Source organism: Myotis yumanensis, unplaced genomic scaffold (genome assembly GCF_028538775.1).
Source record: "Myotis yumanensis isolate MYYU_CA2020_CCGP unplaced genomic scaffold, mMyoYum1.0.hap1 SCAF_22, whole genome shotgun sequence".
Taxonomy (NCBI): domain Eukaryota; kingdom Metazoa; phylum Chordata; class Mammalia; order Chiroptera; family Vespertilionidae; genus Myotis; species Myotis yumanensis.
In genome coordinates, this window is record NW_027223773.1 from 5,532,276 (window position 1) to 5,552,152 (window position 19,877).

General features: G+C 46.6%; 1 protein-coding gene across 1 annotated transcript in view; it reads left to right on the forward strand.

Annotated features, from left to right (window-relative positions):
- The first annotated feature begins 696 nt into the window (after positions 1-696).
- The window catches only part of ENAH (ENAH actin regulator), a 106,002-nt gene continuing 86,821 nt past the window's right edge, over positions 697-19,877 (forward strand). Inside the window, 1 exon segment of the mRNA XM_070401340.1 lies at positions 697-1,075. Coding sequence (XP_070257441.1) covers positions 1,071-1,075 — 5 coding nt within the window. The 5' untranslated portion in view covers positions 697-1,070.

The window sequence follows — 19,877 nt, forward strand, 5'->3', positions numbered from 1 at the left end:
CGCGCCTCCCGGCTCGTCCCCGCGGCGAGCGCAGGGATTCCTCGGGCAGAACCGCAGCGGAGCGAACAATGATGACCCCAGTTTCCATGTGCACCCCCTCCCCACCCCGGAGGCATGGCGGGGAACCGCGGCGCGGCGGGGCTGGCCGGGACGCCCCAGCCCCCGGAGCTGGCGCCAGGGCGAGCTGAGCACCGGGCCCCGCGCGAGGGCCCCGGCCGCCCCAGCCCCGGAGTCCCCGGCCGGGCGCCCAGTCACGCATCCCGGCTCCCCACGCGGGTGCCCAGGGGTCCTGGCGCCCCGATCTCTGCGCCCCGGCCACCGGGAGAGGGGCCCGGGAGCTCCCCCAGCTGCAGGGGAGCGCGAGGCGGCGGGGAGGGGGCCCACGGCCAAGGACAACCCCGGGCGAGGAACCCTCGGCGGAGGGAGGGGGGGACAGCCCCAATCCCGGGGGGCCGGAGGGGGCGAGGTGGGGCAGCAACAAAGAGCCTGACCACCCGACGGGGCCCGGCCCGCTCCCGCCCCTCCCGCCCTCCGCAGCCCGCGGGGGCCCCGGCCGCCGGCGGGTGGGGAGCGCCCGGCCCCCCTCCCCGCCCCCCGCACCGCCCCCCTCGCCCCGGGAAGGAGGGGGAGGGCGGCGCCTGCGTGCTCCTCCGCGCGCCCCGCCTCCCCGGGCTCCCGGCGACGGCGATCCCGACTCTCCCCCCGCGGCGGCCGCAGCTGCCGGTGCTCACGGCCTGGGCGGCGGGCGCGGGCCTGGGGAGCGGCGGCCCCGGCGGGCACCCCTGCGAGGGCGGCCGAGGAAGCTCCCGGACGCGGAGGAGGAGGAGGAGGAGGAGGGGGCGCTGCGGCGGCCGCGGGACCGCGGGGCGCTCGGCCTCCCGCCCCCTCGCCGCGTCCCTCGCCCGCGCCTCCCTGCGCTCCGGCCGGCGCCGCGCTTTGTGCGCGGAGATGGTGTAGCCCCGCGGCCGCTCGGCCCCGTCTCTCCTCTGCGTCCCGCCCCTGGAGGCCGGACCCCGGGCTCGGCGCCTCCCGCGTCTCCCGGCGGCTGGGGAAGCCCGGGCGCCGGCACCATGAGGTGAGGGGCGCGGGGCGCGGGCGGGGGGGCCATTGTGCAGCGGAGCCGCCGTCCTCGGACCCGCCTTCCCTCCCCTCCCCGCGCGGCTCCCGGCTCTCCGGGCTGCGCTCCCTCCTCCTTTGTCCCTTCTCGTTTCTCTTTCTCCCTCCTAACCCTCCCCAGCCCCTCATGGGGGGTTGGGGGGTGTGGGGAGGCGGACGGACGGGAGGATCTCTGTGCGGGGTCCCCCAGTTCCCTCGAGGGCCCTCCCATTCCCCCTCAGTGCTCCCCAGGCGCCAGGGCTCCCCAGCCTGCGTTCAGTTTGCGCCCCGCTCCCCCCCCCTCCCGGGCCAGCCCCACCTGGGCGCCGGGGAGGGTCCGGGGAGCGGGGCGCGCGGCGCGGGCGCAGGGGTTCCCCTCGGAGCTGCCCCCTCCCCGCGCGCTCTCAGGACGCGACTCCGGGGTTGAATGGAAAAACGAGGAAAAGTTGCAGGGACCTGAAATCGCTGCGGGTAGGAAGCGCTCCGAGAGCGGGAGGGGAAGGCGGGCTGAGAGGGGGCATCTCCCGATGGGGAGGGGAGGGGAGGGGGAGAACGTCTGAGGTTTATAAGGGGGGGGACCGTGGAAGACCGGGAGAAGTTAGTTGGTTGGGGGGGGGGTGAGTGGGGGCGGGGAGGGGTTGGTTTGCAAAAGCCCTCTCCTCTCCGGCCTCCGTGGCAGCCCTTGTTGCAATGCAGCAGCTGCGCTCCCCCCCCCCCCCCCCCCCCGTAATCAATACAACAGGCTAAACGTGCTCATCCCCAAAGACCAGGGCTGAACGCACCCTCGTAATCGACCTGTTTAATGGCTACGAGGAAACATATGGTGCGACATTTTTCTTTTTTTTGTTTCTCCAATTGTTTCTTAGGGAATAAACCGTGGGGTGGGGTGTCATTCATTGGAGGGGACCCCCCCCCCCCCCCCCCCAGCCATTCCTAAGCCTGTTGTGTGCCCATAACCTTCTCTTATCGGATTGGTGCTCGGCTTGGTGAGCAACGGGACTGGGTGGGTAGCCTGGAGGCCGATCCATTCTGCGTTATCATCCTGCCCTGTAGGCCCTCCCTTTGGGCTCAACAATTGTGGGATCAGGTCAGTTCCTCCATTTCTGTGTCCTGGGAGAGATAGTCTTACCAGTTTCATTTGGATTTGAGTCTCCTTTGTGTTAAAGATTCATGGCCAACAGTTGCCAAGAGCTTTAGAATGTAATGCAAGGAAATTTGAATGATAGACCCTACCCGTTCCTGTGCTCGGGCGAGAAAATGTCATGTCTTTGGAATTCTTTCTCCAATTAAGTAGTTTCCCCGTTAACTTTAGTTTTTTGTTGTTGTTTTTTGTTGTTTTGTTTTTTTTTATCACGGTTGAACACTGTCCCATTTTTTTTTTAAATACATTTTTTTGTGTGTGTGATTATAGCCGTGTATTTCAGTTTCCTGTCAATTTGAATTAATGTTTTTCTCTGGTTCCAAGTTATAGGTCTTGATGCGTGGCGTTAAAAATTGTTAAATTCTGTGTGTCTCTAAGTGACTTCTTTCTCCTCCGGGATTCCACACGAGTTATTTTCACATGTAATGGATCAGCTTAAAATGGGATTATGACATACAAACCAAAAAAAAAAAAAAAATAATAATCTTTGTAAAATACAGCTTGGAAAACTTGAGCCATTAGTTGTTTTTTTTTTAAATCAAGTTACTAATGTCATTGAAAACTCAAACGACAGTAAAATAGATGCAATGTTATGCCTTACTCCACATTGCTCATTTCTCCTTTAAAAATGTAATGCTCTCTGGGTCTTGTAGATCAGAAGCCACTGTTTTTTTTTTCCAAATTTTGGGTAAACTTATCTCAACACTGAGCAACATAAAACAGTGACAGGGATATTTGTAAAGAAAATGATTGTCAAGTTTTCTGATTCAAAAAAAAAAAAGTCACTGTTTAGAGTCGTCCGTGAAGTGTACGATCTCTATCATAGATCCTTGTCAATCCGTCACAGGTCAATGATGTCTTCACTTAAAAGTGCCTTTTCTCATAAAAAAGTAACTTGTACTTTTTTAAAGCTCTTTTTCTGCTCTTTTCCTGATTGAATGTAGAGAGGGCGGGTTCACCCTGATGCTTTCCAGTAGCATACATGTAGCTAGAACACGGTCCACAGGCCTGACAAGTTGGCTCACGCAGCCCACAGTAATTCTTTGTAGGCTAATTCTGAATAATTTACAAGCAGGAGGGGGGGTCAGCTGTTCACTCTGGAAGGCATTGGATTATTCGGTAGGTGGCTGTGTGACCCGTGCACATCTTTTCTCCGGTATCTGGGAAGGTAGGCTGGTCTGATTCGGGGGTTAATAGGCTCTTGTGCTGGTTGCCAGAAAGCTTTGGGATATTTTGGGGCCGTGGGCTTTTCGGGTGATATTAATATTTGACTTAGTCTCCAGGATGCCGTAGGAACATAACTGCTATACGATTCAATCGGGTCTATTTTAGTTATATTAAGGAGTCGTTCTGATGTTTTAAAGGCCACCCAGAAATAGGAATGCCTAGGCAGGAATTTCCACTCGGGCTGGTCAGGATTCGGAAGAGAGGAGGTGAGGACTATGTTACTGTTTAAGTATTTGGGATCAGATCTCTGAGACGATTTTAATGTTAGGAATAGCATGCCTGCTGCGATGCAATGTCATTGATTCATCCCTGTACAGAAGGGAAGTGAATAGCAAACACTCTACGTTCCTGAACCAGTCTTCAAGGCATTCTACACGCGTTAAAAGCAGCGCGTAGAGTTACTTCTCGATGCTTTGCTTAAAGATAGATGAGAATTTGAAGAAATGAGACAGTGCATTTTGTATGCAAGACAGTGAAAGGGTTGAGATCCTCCAAACTGGTATTTTTAGGGTAACATCCCACTTTTTGGTGTATGCCTTTTAAATAATTGCTTTTTTTTTTTTTTACGAAGTGGTTAGTTCAGTTTTTTTGTTTGCTTGTGTTTTTTTTAAATAGAAAGAGCAGCTTGTCTGATCTAACGTAGTTGTGTGTGGCTAAGAGGAGCTCAGGTGATTTTGGTTTGACATTATTCTTGGGTCCATATTAAATAGTCTAGTACCGTGGTCGGCAAACTGCGGCTCTCGAGCCACATGCGGCTCTTTGGCCCCTTGAGTGTGGCTCTTCCTAAGCCTTAGGAGTGCCCTCATTAAGTTAATAACAATGTACCTACCTATATAGTTTAAGTTTAAAAAATTTGGCTCTCATGCCGAAACCGGTTTGGCTCAGCGGATAGAGCGTCAGCCTGCGGACTGAAAGGTCCCAGGTTCGATTCCGGCCAAGGGCATGTACCTGGGTTGCGGGCACATTCCCGGTGGGGGATGTGCAGGAGGCAGCTGATCGATGTTTCTCTCTCATCGATGTTTCTAACTCTCTATCCCTCTCCCTTCCTCTCTGTAAAAAAATCAATAAAATATATTTTAAAAAAAATTGGCTCTCAAAAGAAATTTCAATCGTCGTACTGTTGGTATTTGGCTCTGTTGACTAATGAGTTTGCCGACCACTGGCCTAGTATTTCACTCCCTGCTCGGTGACGGTCTCACGTCCAAAGGCGTAGGGTTGTGAGGATTCATCCAGGCCACTTGCTCTCCGCATGACCTTGAGCTCATCACATCATTTCACTGCTTCATCGTTTAAAATATGTGAAAACGGGGATAATTCTTTACTGGGTAGCGAGAGTCAAATGGTCATATTAGAAGAGAAGGTGCTTTGGATTCTTGTGTTATACCATTATGTTACTCTTCTTATTTTGAGGCTGAATTATCTAAAACTTGTGGGTAGTTGGCTTCGCCTTTCTGGCCTTCATGTAGTTCAAGAACGGGCGGTAGGTGACATTTTGCTTCCTGACTCCAGTTGGTAGTGGCTGCCTCGTTGGCGCAGACATCCTGGTAGATGCATTTCTGGGCTTGGTGGGGAAGCTCGGGCCATGATTGGTGAGTAATGTTTGGTGGGACGTGGGTCCCAGGGGGCACTGGGGACTGTTCCCTGGAATGCTGCTTAATTATCTGTCATCTAGTCCAGCTTTCTTATTTTATTTTATTATATATGTATATATTTATTGATTGATTTCAGAGAGGAAGGGAGAGAGAAAGAGAGAAACATCAATGATGAGAGAGAATCATAGATCGGCTGCCTCCTGCACGCCCCCTACTGGGGATCGAGCCCACAACTCTGGGCATGTGCCCTGACCGGGAATCGAACCGTGACCTCCTGGTTCACAGGTCGACGCTCAACCACGGAGCCAGGCCGGCCCGGCTCAGCCTTCTTATTTTATAGTCGAGGAAATAGATCATTACCGTTTCCTTCCTTGGGTATTTTTAGTCTTTGAGATTCTTCTTGGGATTTTGTTACCTTCGTTTACGGTGGTGACGAATGTCGTAAACACTTCACAGTGGTTGGTACAAGCCAGGCTTGGAAGACCCAGGTTTCCTATGCTGACTCGTTGCTTGAGCCAACGGGTAGAAATGGAGATGATTCTATTATTTTGCGGGATAGTTGCATCAAGTGAGCTGGCCGTGAAAGGATGCCTGTCTTCCCGTGGGTCTTCATCTGTCCTTGTAGCTGCTGGGTGTGTGACTTGCCCACGCAGGTTTATTTTAGGGACTGGAGCCAAATGGGTATTAAAATGGAGACCCTCATTGCCTTGTAGGTAGGCATTGTTTCGCATTGTAGGCTTTTAGTAAGTGAGTACATCTCGAACGCGTGTGGATTAGTGGAGAAAATGGACCCAAGGCCATTCATTCATTATTCAAGGCTTTGGAGACCCCCTTAGTCTGTTTGGAATTAGCAAAATACCCAGACAGGCCCCATTGGGCTGGTGTGGCTGGTGGTTTTGGGTCCTTACCCTATACCCAGCTTAAATCTGAGGGGATTGTAGAACTCCTAGGACACCCAGTATTTTTCATGAGCGTAGGAAGTATTTGGAAAAAATGTGATCTCAGTTTTTATGTGGTTGTGGGGAGAGAAATGGTACTTAAACTCTTCCCTTGCCAACTTAAAGCTGCTCCCCCCCCCCCCCCCCACTTCCCTATCTTTGAAATCGACAGATGGAATGGAGTGGAAGGGAAAGTTAAGGAGAGAGAATCGGAGCTGAGGCTGTACACTCAGTGGGTGCTTCCCCAGAAAAGCGTTTAAGAAGAATAGAAAGCAAGAAGGGAAGCCCTTGTCAGACTTGGGAAGACACCCCTGGTTCATCTCCCTCCCAGCTGTGGCTGAGTGTTCGTTCCTCTATGCTCTGTATCATATTTATTACATTGTGGTTTTTTTAAAAAAATATATTTTATTGATTTTTTACAGAGAGGAAGGAAGAGGGATAGAGAGTTAGAAACATCGATGAGAGAGAAACATCGACCAGCTGCCTCCTGCACGCTCCCCACTGGGGATGTGCCCGCAACCCAGGCACATGCCCTTGACCGGAATCGAACCCAGGACCCTTCAGTCCGCAGGCCGACGCTCTATCCACTGAGCCAAACCGGTTAGGGCTATTACATCGTTTTATAATTCCCTGCACCTATCTGTCCCTCTTCTTCGTAAGCTCTTGGAGGGTGGGGACTGCATTTTTATATTCACCGTCCCAACAAAATACTTGGCACGTAGTCGGGTGCTCATGTGAACTTTTGACGCTGACTGGCTTGTTCTTTTCCAGAATCGGTCCCCTGACGATAGTCACCACCATTTCGGGGGCGCCTGCAGTGTCCTGCAGCTCTTCCCGGTGCTGTATCCGGGGTGTAAGATCGTGTTGGGCATTTAGTACGTGTCCAAGTGACTTAGTTCCAGCAGACGCACAGAACAGCACCCTGGCCACAGGGAATAGATAGAGAGTTTGTTTCTCGCTCCAACAAGCTCAGGAGTGGCCAGAAAGACTGCCAGTCGGGTTCGTGTCACTCCAAACCCCCCCTAGAGGGGGTTCCATGTTTCCTGGACTTTTCTCATGAAACCCCGAAGGAATAGGAGGGCCATCGCTCCGTGTTTTCTGGTCTTTTGAATCCTGGGACTTGCAACTATTTTTGAGCAGGAAGTGTTAGGCGTGTCTGTTGGTTTAGCTTATTTCTACTTCATGTCATGCCTGCCTTTGGAATCTTATCAAGTCCTGCAAATACCAATTCTTCCCCCCAACCCCCCATTTTTTATTTTTTGCAATTCTAAATAAAGCTGCTATGATTGTTAAATTGATTGGTGTGTGATACTCAGGAAGGGAGCTGTATGAATGAGTTAGCTTGGGGCGCCATAGCAAAATAGGATAGACTGGGAGGCTTACACCACAGAAACTTAGGTTTTCAGAGGTATGGGGGCTGGAAGTCTGAGGTGACAGTGCCAGAATGTTTGGTGGGGGAGGGGGGAAGAGAGAGAGAGAGAGAGAGAGAGAGAGAAAAGAAACAGACACAGACTTCCTCTTCTTACAAGGTCAGCAATCCTACCAGATTAACATCCCACCCTAATGACCTCATTTAACCTTAATTACCTCCTAAAAGCTCTATCTCCAGATGAAGTCATTTGGGGCATTTGGGGGAATAGGGCTTTAACATATGAACGAGGCTGGGGGGCACATTTCAGTCCATAGCGGAAGATCCCCAGATTTTTGTGTGTGTGTGTGTCAGGGCAGACAGCTTCGCTGGAAGAAGCTAATCTGGATAACGCTTAGGGGATCTGTAGATAAACGAGGGGGCGGATTACGCTAGAGCTCTCCTGTATTTTCTAGAAAGAGCTGTACGTTGGGAAGCTTCTATTTTAGAACGGTCCCAATAAGTTTCATTAGCGTGTCGCTTTTCCAAGAGGATGTTGTCAGCGGGAAGCGGTGCGTGGAGAGCTCGGTGTAGTAGAGGCTGCATGATGGAGGGGAAAGAGTTCAGGCTTTGAAGGCAACCTGAGTTTGAACCCTATTCTGACATCTCCTAGCGAATTGATGTTTTGAGTAGGCTATAGTTTTTGAGATTGGAATTTCTTCTCTAAAAATGGTTATAACTCTTGCGATACGGAGTTGTTGGGAAAATTAAATCAGAAATTATATTCAACCCTGGCATAACACTTGGCACATAAAAATGGGATTGATAAGAATAATCCCCTATTTCTATGAAAGTCTGACATCTCTTAAGTTTATGGTAAGAATGTAAAGAACTTTTGTAAATGATACAGCTGCTTTAGAAACAGCTTGGCAGTTCCTCAGAAACGTAAGCCTATATAGCCCTGGCCGGTTTGGCTCAGTGGATAAAGTGTCAGGCCTGCGGACTGAAGGGTCCCAGGTTCGATTCCTGCCAAGGGCACATGCCCAGGTTGTGGCCTCTATCCCCAGTGTGGGGCGTGCAGGAGGCAGCCAGTCAATGATTCTCTCTCATCGTTGATGTTTCTATCTCTCTCTCCCTCTCCCTTTCTCTCTGACATCAATAAAAATACACACACACACACACACACACACACACAGAAACCTAAACATAGACTTACTACATGACTCAGCAATCCCTGTCCCAGGTATGGATCCAGGACAAATGCAAATACATGTCCACACAATCATTTGTTCACAGATGTGGTGGCAGCATTACTCAGAATAGCCCCAAAGTGGCGGTGACCCCAATGTCTGTTGACCGATCCGTGGAGAATCAGATTGTGGTCTCTTCCGAGTGGAATACTTGTTGGACCATCAAGGGAATCAAGTACACAGCACGAGTGGAAACATGCTAAGCGGAGGAAGTCAGACACAAAAGGCCCCGTGTTGTACGATTCCGTTGATAGGAAATGCCCAGAATAGGCAAATCTGTAAAGACAGCCAGTGGCTTAGTGGCTGCCAGGGGCTGGGGAGAGTGAAGGAGGGATGGGGAGTGAATGTTAGGGATACGTATGGGGTTTCTTTCTGGGATGATGAAAATGTTCTGGAATTTCACAGTGGTGATGGTTGCCCAACCTTTTGAATATACTAAAAACCACTGAATTTTATACGTTGCAAGAGTGAATTTTATGGCCTGAGGATTATATCTCAGTGCCCACTCCCCTATCCTTGGACTATTATTTTCACTTACAAACTAGACTGTAGACTAGCGGTTCTCAACCTCTGGGTTGCAACCCCTTTGGGGGTCGAACGGCCCTTTCACAGGGGTCGCCTAAGACCATCGGAAAACACATCTATAATTACATCTTGTTTTTTGTGATTCATCGCTATGCTTTAATGATGATCAATTTGTAACCATGAAATTGGGGGTCACCACAACACCAGGAACTGTATGAAAGGGTCTCGGCATTAAGAAGGTTGAGAACCACTGCTGTAGAGGATCAGAAGAGGGTGTCATATGCTTTGCATGGTTTCTGGCATTTTTCTCACTTTGGATTCACATTTGAAATGAACATCTTCATGTTTCCTAAAGAAGAGAGATTGAAGGCAGAAGCACTGGGGTTTTCTGTGGGGGGAGCCAGGCAGGGGGCAGTGAGCGTGGAGTGGAGACCTTGGTCTTGCTGCCCTTGAGAGGCCTGAACAACATTGGGAGCCTTATCTTCACGTGAAGGTGGCAGACGCCTCTCTCTGGGAGGCCCCGTTCTGAGTAAAAGATGCCTAAACTCACGGATAAACATCCACGAGGCGCATCCTGCAGAATCTTCAGAAAACTTGAGTCTGGGCGGTGAGAATCGGTCATCTCAAACACCAAGGAAGTTTTGTCTTTGGGTGAAGTCGCCTAGGGGGAGGGAAGTAGGCCATTTGCAAATGGACCGAGCCACGTGCTCAGTGGTTCACGGCCTTCTGGAACGCTCCGTCTTGGCCAATAGCACATCTGAGGAGATGAAGGCAACCTCTCACTTCGCTTCCCAGGCCCTCAGCCTCCTCCTGCCTGTTTTTGGTATCTGCATTTTTTTGTGTCAACCTGGTAGGGAAGCGGCTTCATAAAGCAGCCCAGAACACAAGGGACATAAAATGAATGGCTCTTTAGGTCAGATCTCCACGGAGTCCAGCTTGCTTGTTTTACGGTGGAGGGATCTTTCGGAGCAGGTTTTTAAATAATGATTAACTATGGGTTACCTTTGAGCGTCTCCTTTATTCTGCAATCCTGAACTGTCCCTTTCTCTCCACTCCCAAATTCTCACCTCCTGTGGGACCAGAATGGCAAGCACTGTTCTGTTTTCAGTAATTGAAGATCTGTGAATTCCAGGTTGTCACACATAACACTTGAAGTTATGTGTATTTCTGTGTGGTCTCTTTTAACCGTTGTATTTGCAGTGTTTTAAGAAAACCAGTTACTGTTGTCCAAATGTCTGATCGGTGTTTTCTATTTTTTATTTATTTTTTTATTACTTTTTCCCCTTCCACTATAAAGCAGCACAGGTTTTGCATAGCTTTTAGAAAGTATGGGACGTACCAGTATAAAGATCTTAAATCAAAACATCTAGGATTTTGATATTTTGATGTGTAGCTTTCTACGTTTTTATAATGCATCTGTGCAGCCATAAATGTGCTTGTATGTGTGTATGAGTGTGTTTTCAATAAAACTGAGATCAGCCAAACCGGTTTGGCTCAGTGGATAGAGCGTCGGCCTGCGGACTCAAGGGTCCCGGGTTCGATTCCGGTCAAGGGCATGTACCTTGGTTGCGGGCACATCCCCGGTAGGAGGTGTGCAGAAGGCAGCTGATCGATGTTTCTATCTCATCGATGTTTCTAACTCTCTGTCCCTCTCCCTTCCTCTCTGTAAAAAATCAATAAAATATATTAAAAAAAAAAACCGAGATCATACTATGTAAAGGTGAAATTTTACTGTATTATTTTGTCACTGGCCCCTTTCCTTGGAAATCTTACCACTAAATACAGATCTGCAGAGTATTTACTGTAAGTAACTGCACAGTATTTTCACCATGCTTTGGATATTGTAGCCATAGACTGAGATTTCCCCCCAATATTTTTGTTATTAAAAAACACTGCGATGAACATCTTTGGATACATGTCTTTGCGCACATATCGGATATTTTACATCTGCACATGCACGTACGTTTTAGGACCAATTCCCAGGAGGAAAAATCAAGTAGTATTTCTGTTTTCCTTTCTCGTACTCATCAGCAGGTTCAGGCAGGACAGCCTCCATTTGCTTCTCGCTCTCTCACCGCCGCTCCTCAAGTCCAGGCCGCCGTTCCTCTCACCTGAATAGTCAGTCAATGTCTCTCCTCTTTTCCATTCTGGTCCTCCATTTGCCATGCGTCACCTAGGACAGTGGTTCTCAACCTTCCTCATGCTGCGACCCTTGAATACAGCTCCTCATGTTGTGGTGACCCCCAATTTCATGGTTACAAATTGATCATCATTAAAGCACAGTGATTCATCACCAAAACAAGATGTCATTATAGATGTGTTTTCTGATGGTCTTAGGCGACCCCTGTGAAAGGGTCGTTCGACCCCCAAAGGGGTCGCGACCCACAGGTTGAGAACCGCTGAGCTAGGATGATCTTCAGGCGGAAATCCGATATGGTTACTCCCTTGCTAAAGCCGTCATGGCATTGAGGCGCTCTTTGCATAAAGCCCTAATTCATCATCAAACCAAAATGCTTGAGGTCCTGCCTGCTCGGGCTGAATTCCTAGTTCCCAGCACAGGCCCCGGTGAGTCCATAATAAGTAGCTGAGTGAATAATAAGGGAAAGGACCAGACCGAAGCGAATTTTATCTGTTTTTCATACACATTACCGAATTAGCAGCAAGAGGTGAGAGGGCGCCAGTGCCCCCACATTCTGGCCAGCCCACGGCATGATCATCAGCCTTTTTAATCTCTGCCAATCTGATAGCCCCAAGGTGTTATCTCATTGCTTTAATTGGCATTTCTTTGATTACGAGTAGAGTCGAACGGTTCTTCATGTGGTTATTGGCCATCGCTGTTGGCGTGTCCATCACCTGTTCACGTGTTTGGCCTGTTTTCTCACTCTGGGATGTAGGTTTTTCTCGTCATGATTTTTAATCTATTTACGAAGGGAATGCAGATCTGCTGTCTCAGTTATCCATGGTGGTCTAACAAACCACCTCAAAGCCTAGTTAGCACATGAATGGGTTGGTCGGGCAGTTCTTCTGCTGGGCTCACCTTGGGTGGGTACATGTGGTATGTTTGTCTGTCTGTCTGTCTGTCACGTAGTGATAGCCGCCTACCATGATGAGATCATGTCCCACCGCACAAGCTCTATCCAACCTCTGTCTGCGCCCTGTCCCTTTAAAGCAAGTCACACGGTCAGTGTGGGGAGGAGACCACACAAGGACGTATCAAGAGGCATGATTCATTGGGGGCATGATGCAAAGTCTGCCACCTTCCCTTCTAAACTTGTCACTTGTATTTGGGTTGTTTGTTTTGGCATAGAAATTTTAAAATTTCGTATCAGATCTGTCCGTCTGTATCTTCACAGCTCTGTCTTTGTCATGCTTTTTCCAACCTAAAATGATATATGTGTTCACTTACGTTTTCTTCTGTTACTTCTATGGTTTCATTTATGTTTATTTAAACTTAAGCCATTTGACATTTATCTATAATAATAAAAAAAGCATAATATGCTAATAAGACCGGACAGCTGAACGACCTTCCGGACATCCTTCTGGTCGACCTTCTGTATGAAGCCGGGGCTGCGAGGGCCGAGCTCCTTGCATGAATTTTGTGCACCGGGCCTCTAGTTTTAATATAAGATGGGAGGTTAGTATTTAAATGTCAAATGGTCATGTGTCGGCATCATTTGTTCAGTAATCCATCCCTTTCCATTGACTGGAAATGCAACATTCACTGTCTACTGAATTCCCTCACTTAGTTCTGCTACTGGACTCATGGTTATCTAATTCTATGCTAGTACCTCACTCTTTTAATTACTCTAACTTTATAATTTTTTAAACATCTAGTAAGGGAAATGACTGTTGGTAACTTTTTTTCTCAGAACTTTATTTGCTGTTTCATTTAGTATATCTTTTTTAAAAAATATATTTTATTGATTTTTTTACAGAGAGGAATAGAGAGTCAGAAATATGGATGAGAGAGAAACATTGATCAGCTGCCTCCTGCACACCGCCTGCTGGGGATATGCCTGCAACCAAGGTACATGCCCTTGACCGGAATCAAACCTGAGACCTTTCAGTCCACAGGCTGACGCTCTATCCACTGAGCCAAACTGGTCAGGGCCTTTTTTTAAAAAATATATATTTTATTGACTTTTTACAGAGAGGAAGGGAGAAGGATAGAGAATTAGAAACATGGATGAGAGAAAAACATCGATCAGCTGCCTCCTGCACACCTCCTACTGGGGATGTGCCTGCAACCAAGGTACATGCCCTTGACCGGAATCGAACCTGGGGCCCTTCAGTCCGCAGCCCGATGCTCTATCCACTGAGCCACACCGGCCAGGGCCCTGGGCCCATGCTTTTAACCAGTTAGGCTCCAGGGCCTCTCTAATGGTTAACTGCTATGAACTGAGGTGTGTATTTGAATTTTCTAAATGTTGATGTATGAGCAAATAATTTATTTTTCTTTATGATTTCACCCTAGAAAGTTTCTTTATTTTCTTAAAATAATTAGTTTCAAGAACAAAGCCTGTGTAGAATGCACTGACCTAGAAATAGGAGCAACATTTCAAAGATAGCAGGGGCACGGACAAAAAGGCTTTATTTGGGGGGAAAAAATGGTTTAATCTTGAAAAAAGAAACAAAATTATGAAAACATTCATGTGAGGGTTGCAACTATGTGTTCAATTCTTAGAATGGCAGAAGAATGAGTCAAGTGTTGGTTGCGTTTTTTTTCCCCCCACAATTTTTCTTAAAAAATTGCAAGATGTCATGAGACTCTGTCTTTCCTGGTGCGATGGACTGTTCCAGTATGATCCCATAAAAAGGCATTTTTTTTGCCCAAAGGGTCAGGGTTTCGTTAGTACAGCCCAGGGCCTTTGCGTAGATAATTAAGATTATTTCCTTTTGACCTCCTGTTATCTCATCTTTGTTACCTTCTCCAAGTATTAACTGGTTGTTATGTGTTAGGATGTTTTTCAGCTGCAAGTATCAGACTTGTGTGTGAACACACGCACATTTTCTCTTGCATTTTACTGATTTTGAGGGAGAGAGAGAGATAGAGAGAGAGAGAGAGAGAAACATCGATGTGAGGAAGATTGATCATTTGCCTCCTGCACGCTCCTCAATCAGGGAGGGAACCCATATCCTGGGTATGTGTCCTGACCAGGAATCGAACCTGCCACCTTCTGGTGTATGGGACGACGCTCCAACCAACTGAGCCATACTTGCCAGGGCGAGAACATTTTTTTTTTTTTAGAGATATATATATATATATATATATATATATATATATATATACTTTAAAATATATTTTTATTGATTTCAGAGGGAGAGAGAGAGGGAAACATCAATGATGACAGAGAATCACTGATCGGCTGCCTCCTGCGCGCCCCCCTACTGGGGATCGAGCCTGCAACCTGGGCATGTGCCCTTGACCGGAATCGAACCTGGGACCCGCCTGGCTAGGGCAGGCCGCTTGATTTTTGAGAAGGGTACCAGGACCATTCATTCAATAAGGGAAAGGATCATATTGTCAACACACAGTGCTGGGAGAGCTGGGTATCCCTAGTTCTTTTGAAAGAGAGTTTACAGTAGTGTATTTTTTTCCTGGGATATGAATGCCTACCTCTACATCTGGGTTTCTCAACCTTGGCACTGTTGAAACTTGGGGCCAGATAATTCTATGTTGGGGGGTTGGTCCTGTGCCTTGTGGGATGTTTAGTATCTCTGGCCTCTGAACACTAGATGCTAGAAGCTCACCCTTCGCCTTTTCCCCTAACAGTGACTACTAGGATGCATGGTCAGTGTATTTAAAACATTTAAATGTTTTATGTTTAAATGAAAAAAAAAATGGTGCTATTTCTTGCTTTTATTACAAAAAACTTATACCTGTTTGTTTACTTAGATGTTAACCTGGTAACCCCGCTGCAGTTTATAAACAGTGTTTTCAGAAAAGAAAATGTACCCTGAAAAGTCAGTTGATAAAAAGCTCAGTGTTAAGTTACTTGAAGATAAAAAAAAAACCACAATTTGTGAATTTTAACATAAGTGAAATGAAAAAAAAAATAACTTTAGAAGAAATTGTATTTCATTGTTTTTAAAGATATTTTCATGATGAATTTTTGTGTCCCAAAGAGCTGATCAATTTTTCTCACTGATCCGAAGGGCCCAGTCCTCGTGAAGATCCAACATATGCCTGGCACAGGGCACGAGTCCCTGGCTATAGATTGCAGCATCTCTGAGACTAATCTTTGAGTAACTAACCTTTGCTCACACTGGGTACATACCGAGTGGGCTAGCCAATTACATAGGACAACTTTTTTTTATATATATATATATTTTACTGATTTTTTTAAAGAGAGGAAGGGAGAGGGATAGAGAGTTAGAAACATCGATGAGAGAGAAACATTGATCAGCTGCCTCCTGCACACCCCCTACTGGGGATGTGCCCGCAACCAAGGTACATGCCCTTGACTGGAATCGAACCTGGGACCCTTGAGTCCGCAGGCCGACGCTCTACCCACTGAGCCAAACCGGCTAGGGCTAGGACAACTTTTAATATTCTCTACTTAGGTAAATAAAATAAGTAGATAGTTTGATAAACGATAGCCATTGCTTGTTGCTCATGTAAAGACAGGCCAGGCAAATTGCTAAGGGCTTCATGTGAGTCGTTTCATTTCGTGAATTAGAACAAGCCGTGAGGGTTGGTGCCACCATTGCTATGTTACAGTGGGGGAAGGCGAGGCTTAGAATGCTTACCTTTGCTCACACTGGGTACATACCGAGTGGGCTTAGAATGCTAACCCCACGGTTGGTAAATGACAGCTGAGGTTCAAATCAAGCCCTGTGTCACCCCGGAGACCTTGCTCTGATGACTTCATTTGGCCTCTAATTGTTCTACCTTTCAATTCCCGCTTCTCAAATTTCATTTTCCGCCCTTGAGATGATATTCAGTACTGTCTCAGGTCTCCCCTCGGAGTTGGTACAGGAAGTAATGGGAAATGCAGATTTGGGCTGGATTGTATAGGGCAGGGGTGGGCAACCTTTTTGTGAGTGCGTGCCAAAACCAGCGAAATCTCTGGCTCAAAATTCTTCTGCGTGCCAACCCTAATTTTTTGAGAACATGTTACGCCTACTTGATATCTCTTAAGGTGTACGTATGTGAAGAACCTCGAAGAAATAATAAAATTCATTTGAGTGACAAAAACACGGTATATGATGGTGAAAAATACATTTATTTTTTAATGTATACATGTACACTGATGGTCCGACAGAAAACCTTATGACTCCGTTTGATATTATCAGTGGGACTTTTGCTGCCGCATCACTGATGACAGAGATTTTCCATCAGGTTTCTATTTCGTGACCTTCAGAGATATGCACGAGCTACTCCTTTCATCCGTCAGGCTACTCCTATGACGAGACTTAACAAAATTCATCTCTGAGGACAAAGATTCACCATTGTAAATGGGAGATTATAAGAGAGGGTTTCGCGTGCCAGCAAAAGTCACTGGCGTGCCATGTTTGGCACGCGTGCCAGGGGTTGCCCACCCCTGGTATAGGGCTTGGAATGACAGGTGCATGCATGAGACCTAATGTGCTACATACTTCTACACATTATTCTTCTAACCCTTACAGCTACTCTGCAGGGTAGGTATCCTCATTAATGAATGCCCTTGCTGCTGGAGAGAATACGAGGCTAGTGAGTGATGGAACGAGGACCTGACCCCAGCATGGTCTCACTTGCATACCTGTAAGTGCTTTCCCCCCTGTGTCTTTCCGTGATGTGAACTTTCCTGGTGGACTCACTTCCCATGTGTGGGCTCTGGGGTCAGCTGTGGGACTGGCTTATTCACGAGTACTTGAACCCTGATGTTCACCACCCTTTGTCTTTAATCCAGAGACGCCAGCCTTCCTATGTTTTATACGTCAAGTATATTGGGAGCTGCTGTTATGGTGATGTACAGATTAATTTAAAAGCCAGTAAATTCGAAGTGCACTTAAATCACATTTTCTCCGACAACATATGTTAAACGGAGAAATGAATGAATTTAAAAGGGCCTTCTCGCCTTCTAAAAGGGTTGAGAACCACCATTGTAAATGGATTTTCTCTGTAGTTAATCTATTACGTAGGTGGGGCTGGGCAGCCGTTTCACTTTCTCAAAAGGAAGGAGGAAACCCTCAAACAATAAAAGTATTCAAAGCTATTCAAGAATCACTGCAAATGTGTTGTTGGTATTGTTCTTTAGATGAAGTAGATGTTTATTAAAGAAAAAAAAAAGTTTTGTGAAATGTTACTAGTTACCTCTATAGGCAGCCCGTAAAAATAGTTCAAATAAATTTTAAGTGGGAGAAAATTCTAATTGTTAGGAAATTATAGTGCTTGATTTTCAGAAAGGATCAGATGACTTCTTTTTGAAATTAGGAAGTGAAAGATGTGTTATGCTATGACGTAGGATTGTTTAAAAAAACCACACACAACTCTTGCAGATGATGCTTTTGAAAGAAATGTGTCCAAAAATCGCATAGCAGTTTGGGTTTTTTTTTTTTGCTAGTACATAAAAGGAACATTGAGAGGGAAGGCATAATGGATAATTCAAGGTGTAAATCGGCTGGAGTTTGTGCTTTAGGTTTCATAGTTTTAGAATTTATATCATTTAGGCTTCTGAGGTTGGGAGTTGTCTATGCAAATGTGTTTCTGCATACTTTTCCAGCCTTGATGGGGTTAATTGTGGCCTGGCACATCAAGAAAAGGAGTTCTGTGCTGTTTCAGACTGCAGACTCTTGTTGCTAGGCAACCAACATTGTCAGTCAGTATAGGGTATAGTAAATTGGTATTCTCCGGCCCTTTTCACCACATGCCCATTTTGTAATCCGAGAGAAGTGGTTTCGAGCTATTTTGCAAGGTTTTATTTTAAAATAGGCATTTAAAGATTTTTTTTGTGTGTGTTGCTTTTTGTAATTGGTTACACTTTGAAGGGCTGGAAGCCTTTCTGTTCTGTTGTAGAAGGTACACTAAAATGCTTGTGTTCAAAGAAAGGGTTTTATAGATCTGTTTCCAAGTTGTTTCAGGTTTAGAGCCCTAATTTTATTTTGTTATCGGAAGAAGGGTGCTATTGCCAACTTCCAACAAGGAAAGTTTTGTTTGGAAATTCAAGTTCATCTGAACATCAGAGCTTGACCGTAGCAACCACAAATTATTTTGAAATTTATTTGGAAAAGTGCGGACCCAGTACCCCTTAATGGATTACAATGATTTTTTAAAAATATATTTTATTGATTTTTTACAGAGAGGAAGGGAGAGGGATAGAGAGTTAGAAACATCGATGAGAGAGAAACATCAGTGCCTCCTGCACACCCCCTACTGGGGATGTGCCTGCAACCAAGGTACATGCCCTTGACCAGAATCGAACCTGGGACCCTTCAGTCCGCAGGCCGGCGCTCTATCCACTGAGCCAAACCGGTTAGGGCTCTATCCCCATTTTTAACTAAAGAACTTCCCCCAGCCCACAGCATTCTAGTAGATCTTCTACCTTGAGAACCTTGAACCTTGATCTTTCCTGAACTTATACCTTCCCATCTTGCTCAGTCAGACTAACTCTATAGTCAGTTTGCTTTTCATTTCTCTTCACAGTTTGCATCGTCTTTAAAGAAATGTTTCCTTTTATTTTCATGTATTTATATATGCATTTGATGATACTCTGTGCATTTTTTGCCGTGTTCGCATGATATATTTTGCATTTTCTGTGCTTTTAAAAAACGGCTCAGAATTTTATTAGTTGCATATTTCACTGTAATTTACCTATTTTCTTTTAAATGGCTATTTACATGGTTTAAAGTGATTTTGTATAATGAGTAATGCTTTCATGAACCCAAAGGGTTTTTTTTTCTTTTCCTCCTAATTGCAGACTAATTCCTTTAGATTTCCAGAAATAGTATTAGATCTCTGAAGAAACAGAAACAATTTTTAAAGCTCTTAAATCGCCCTAGCCGGTTTGGCTCGGTGGGTAAAGCGTCGGCCTGCGGGCTGAAGGGTCCCAGGTTCGATTCCAGTCAAGGGCACATGCCCGGGTTGCAGGCTCGATCCCCAGTTGGGGGGCGTGCAGGAGGCAGCCCATCAATGATTGTCTCTCATCATTGATGTTTCTGTCTCTCTCTCCCTCTTCCTTCCTCTCTGAAATGAATAAAAAAAAAAAAAAATTAAAAATAAATAAATAAAAGCTCTTGAGTCATATTGCCAAATGCTTTCCAAAAGTGTGGTACCGGCTTTCATGCCAGCTAGCAAATACACGGAGTGTCTATTTCACCACAACCAGTAGCAGCAGAGAATGCCTTGATGTTGACCTTCCCATCTGAGAAGAAGTGACTTACGGTCCTGCTGGACTTGTAGCCTGAATTGCACCTAGGGCAGTGGTTCTCAACCTTCCTAATGCCACGACCCTTTAATACAGTTCCTTATGTTGTGGTGACCCCCGATTTCATTGTTACAAATTGAACACCATGAAAGCATAGTGATTCATCACAAAAACAATATGTCATTATATATGTGTTTCCCGGTGGTCTTAGGCGACCCCTGTGAAAGGGTCGTTCGACCCCCAAAGGGCCCACAGGTTGAGAACCGCTGACCTAGAATGAGGGTTGTGGTTGGGGTAGGGTGTGAGAGAAGGAAGGCCTGACTACCCGCTTTTCTCCTTCTTAAACTGCTTCTTAAGTTCCGTGTTGATGCAGTCGCTGCCCAGGTAAGGTTTCATTTAACGTATTTTGGATGCA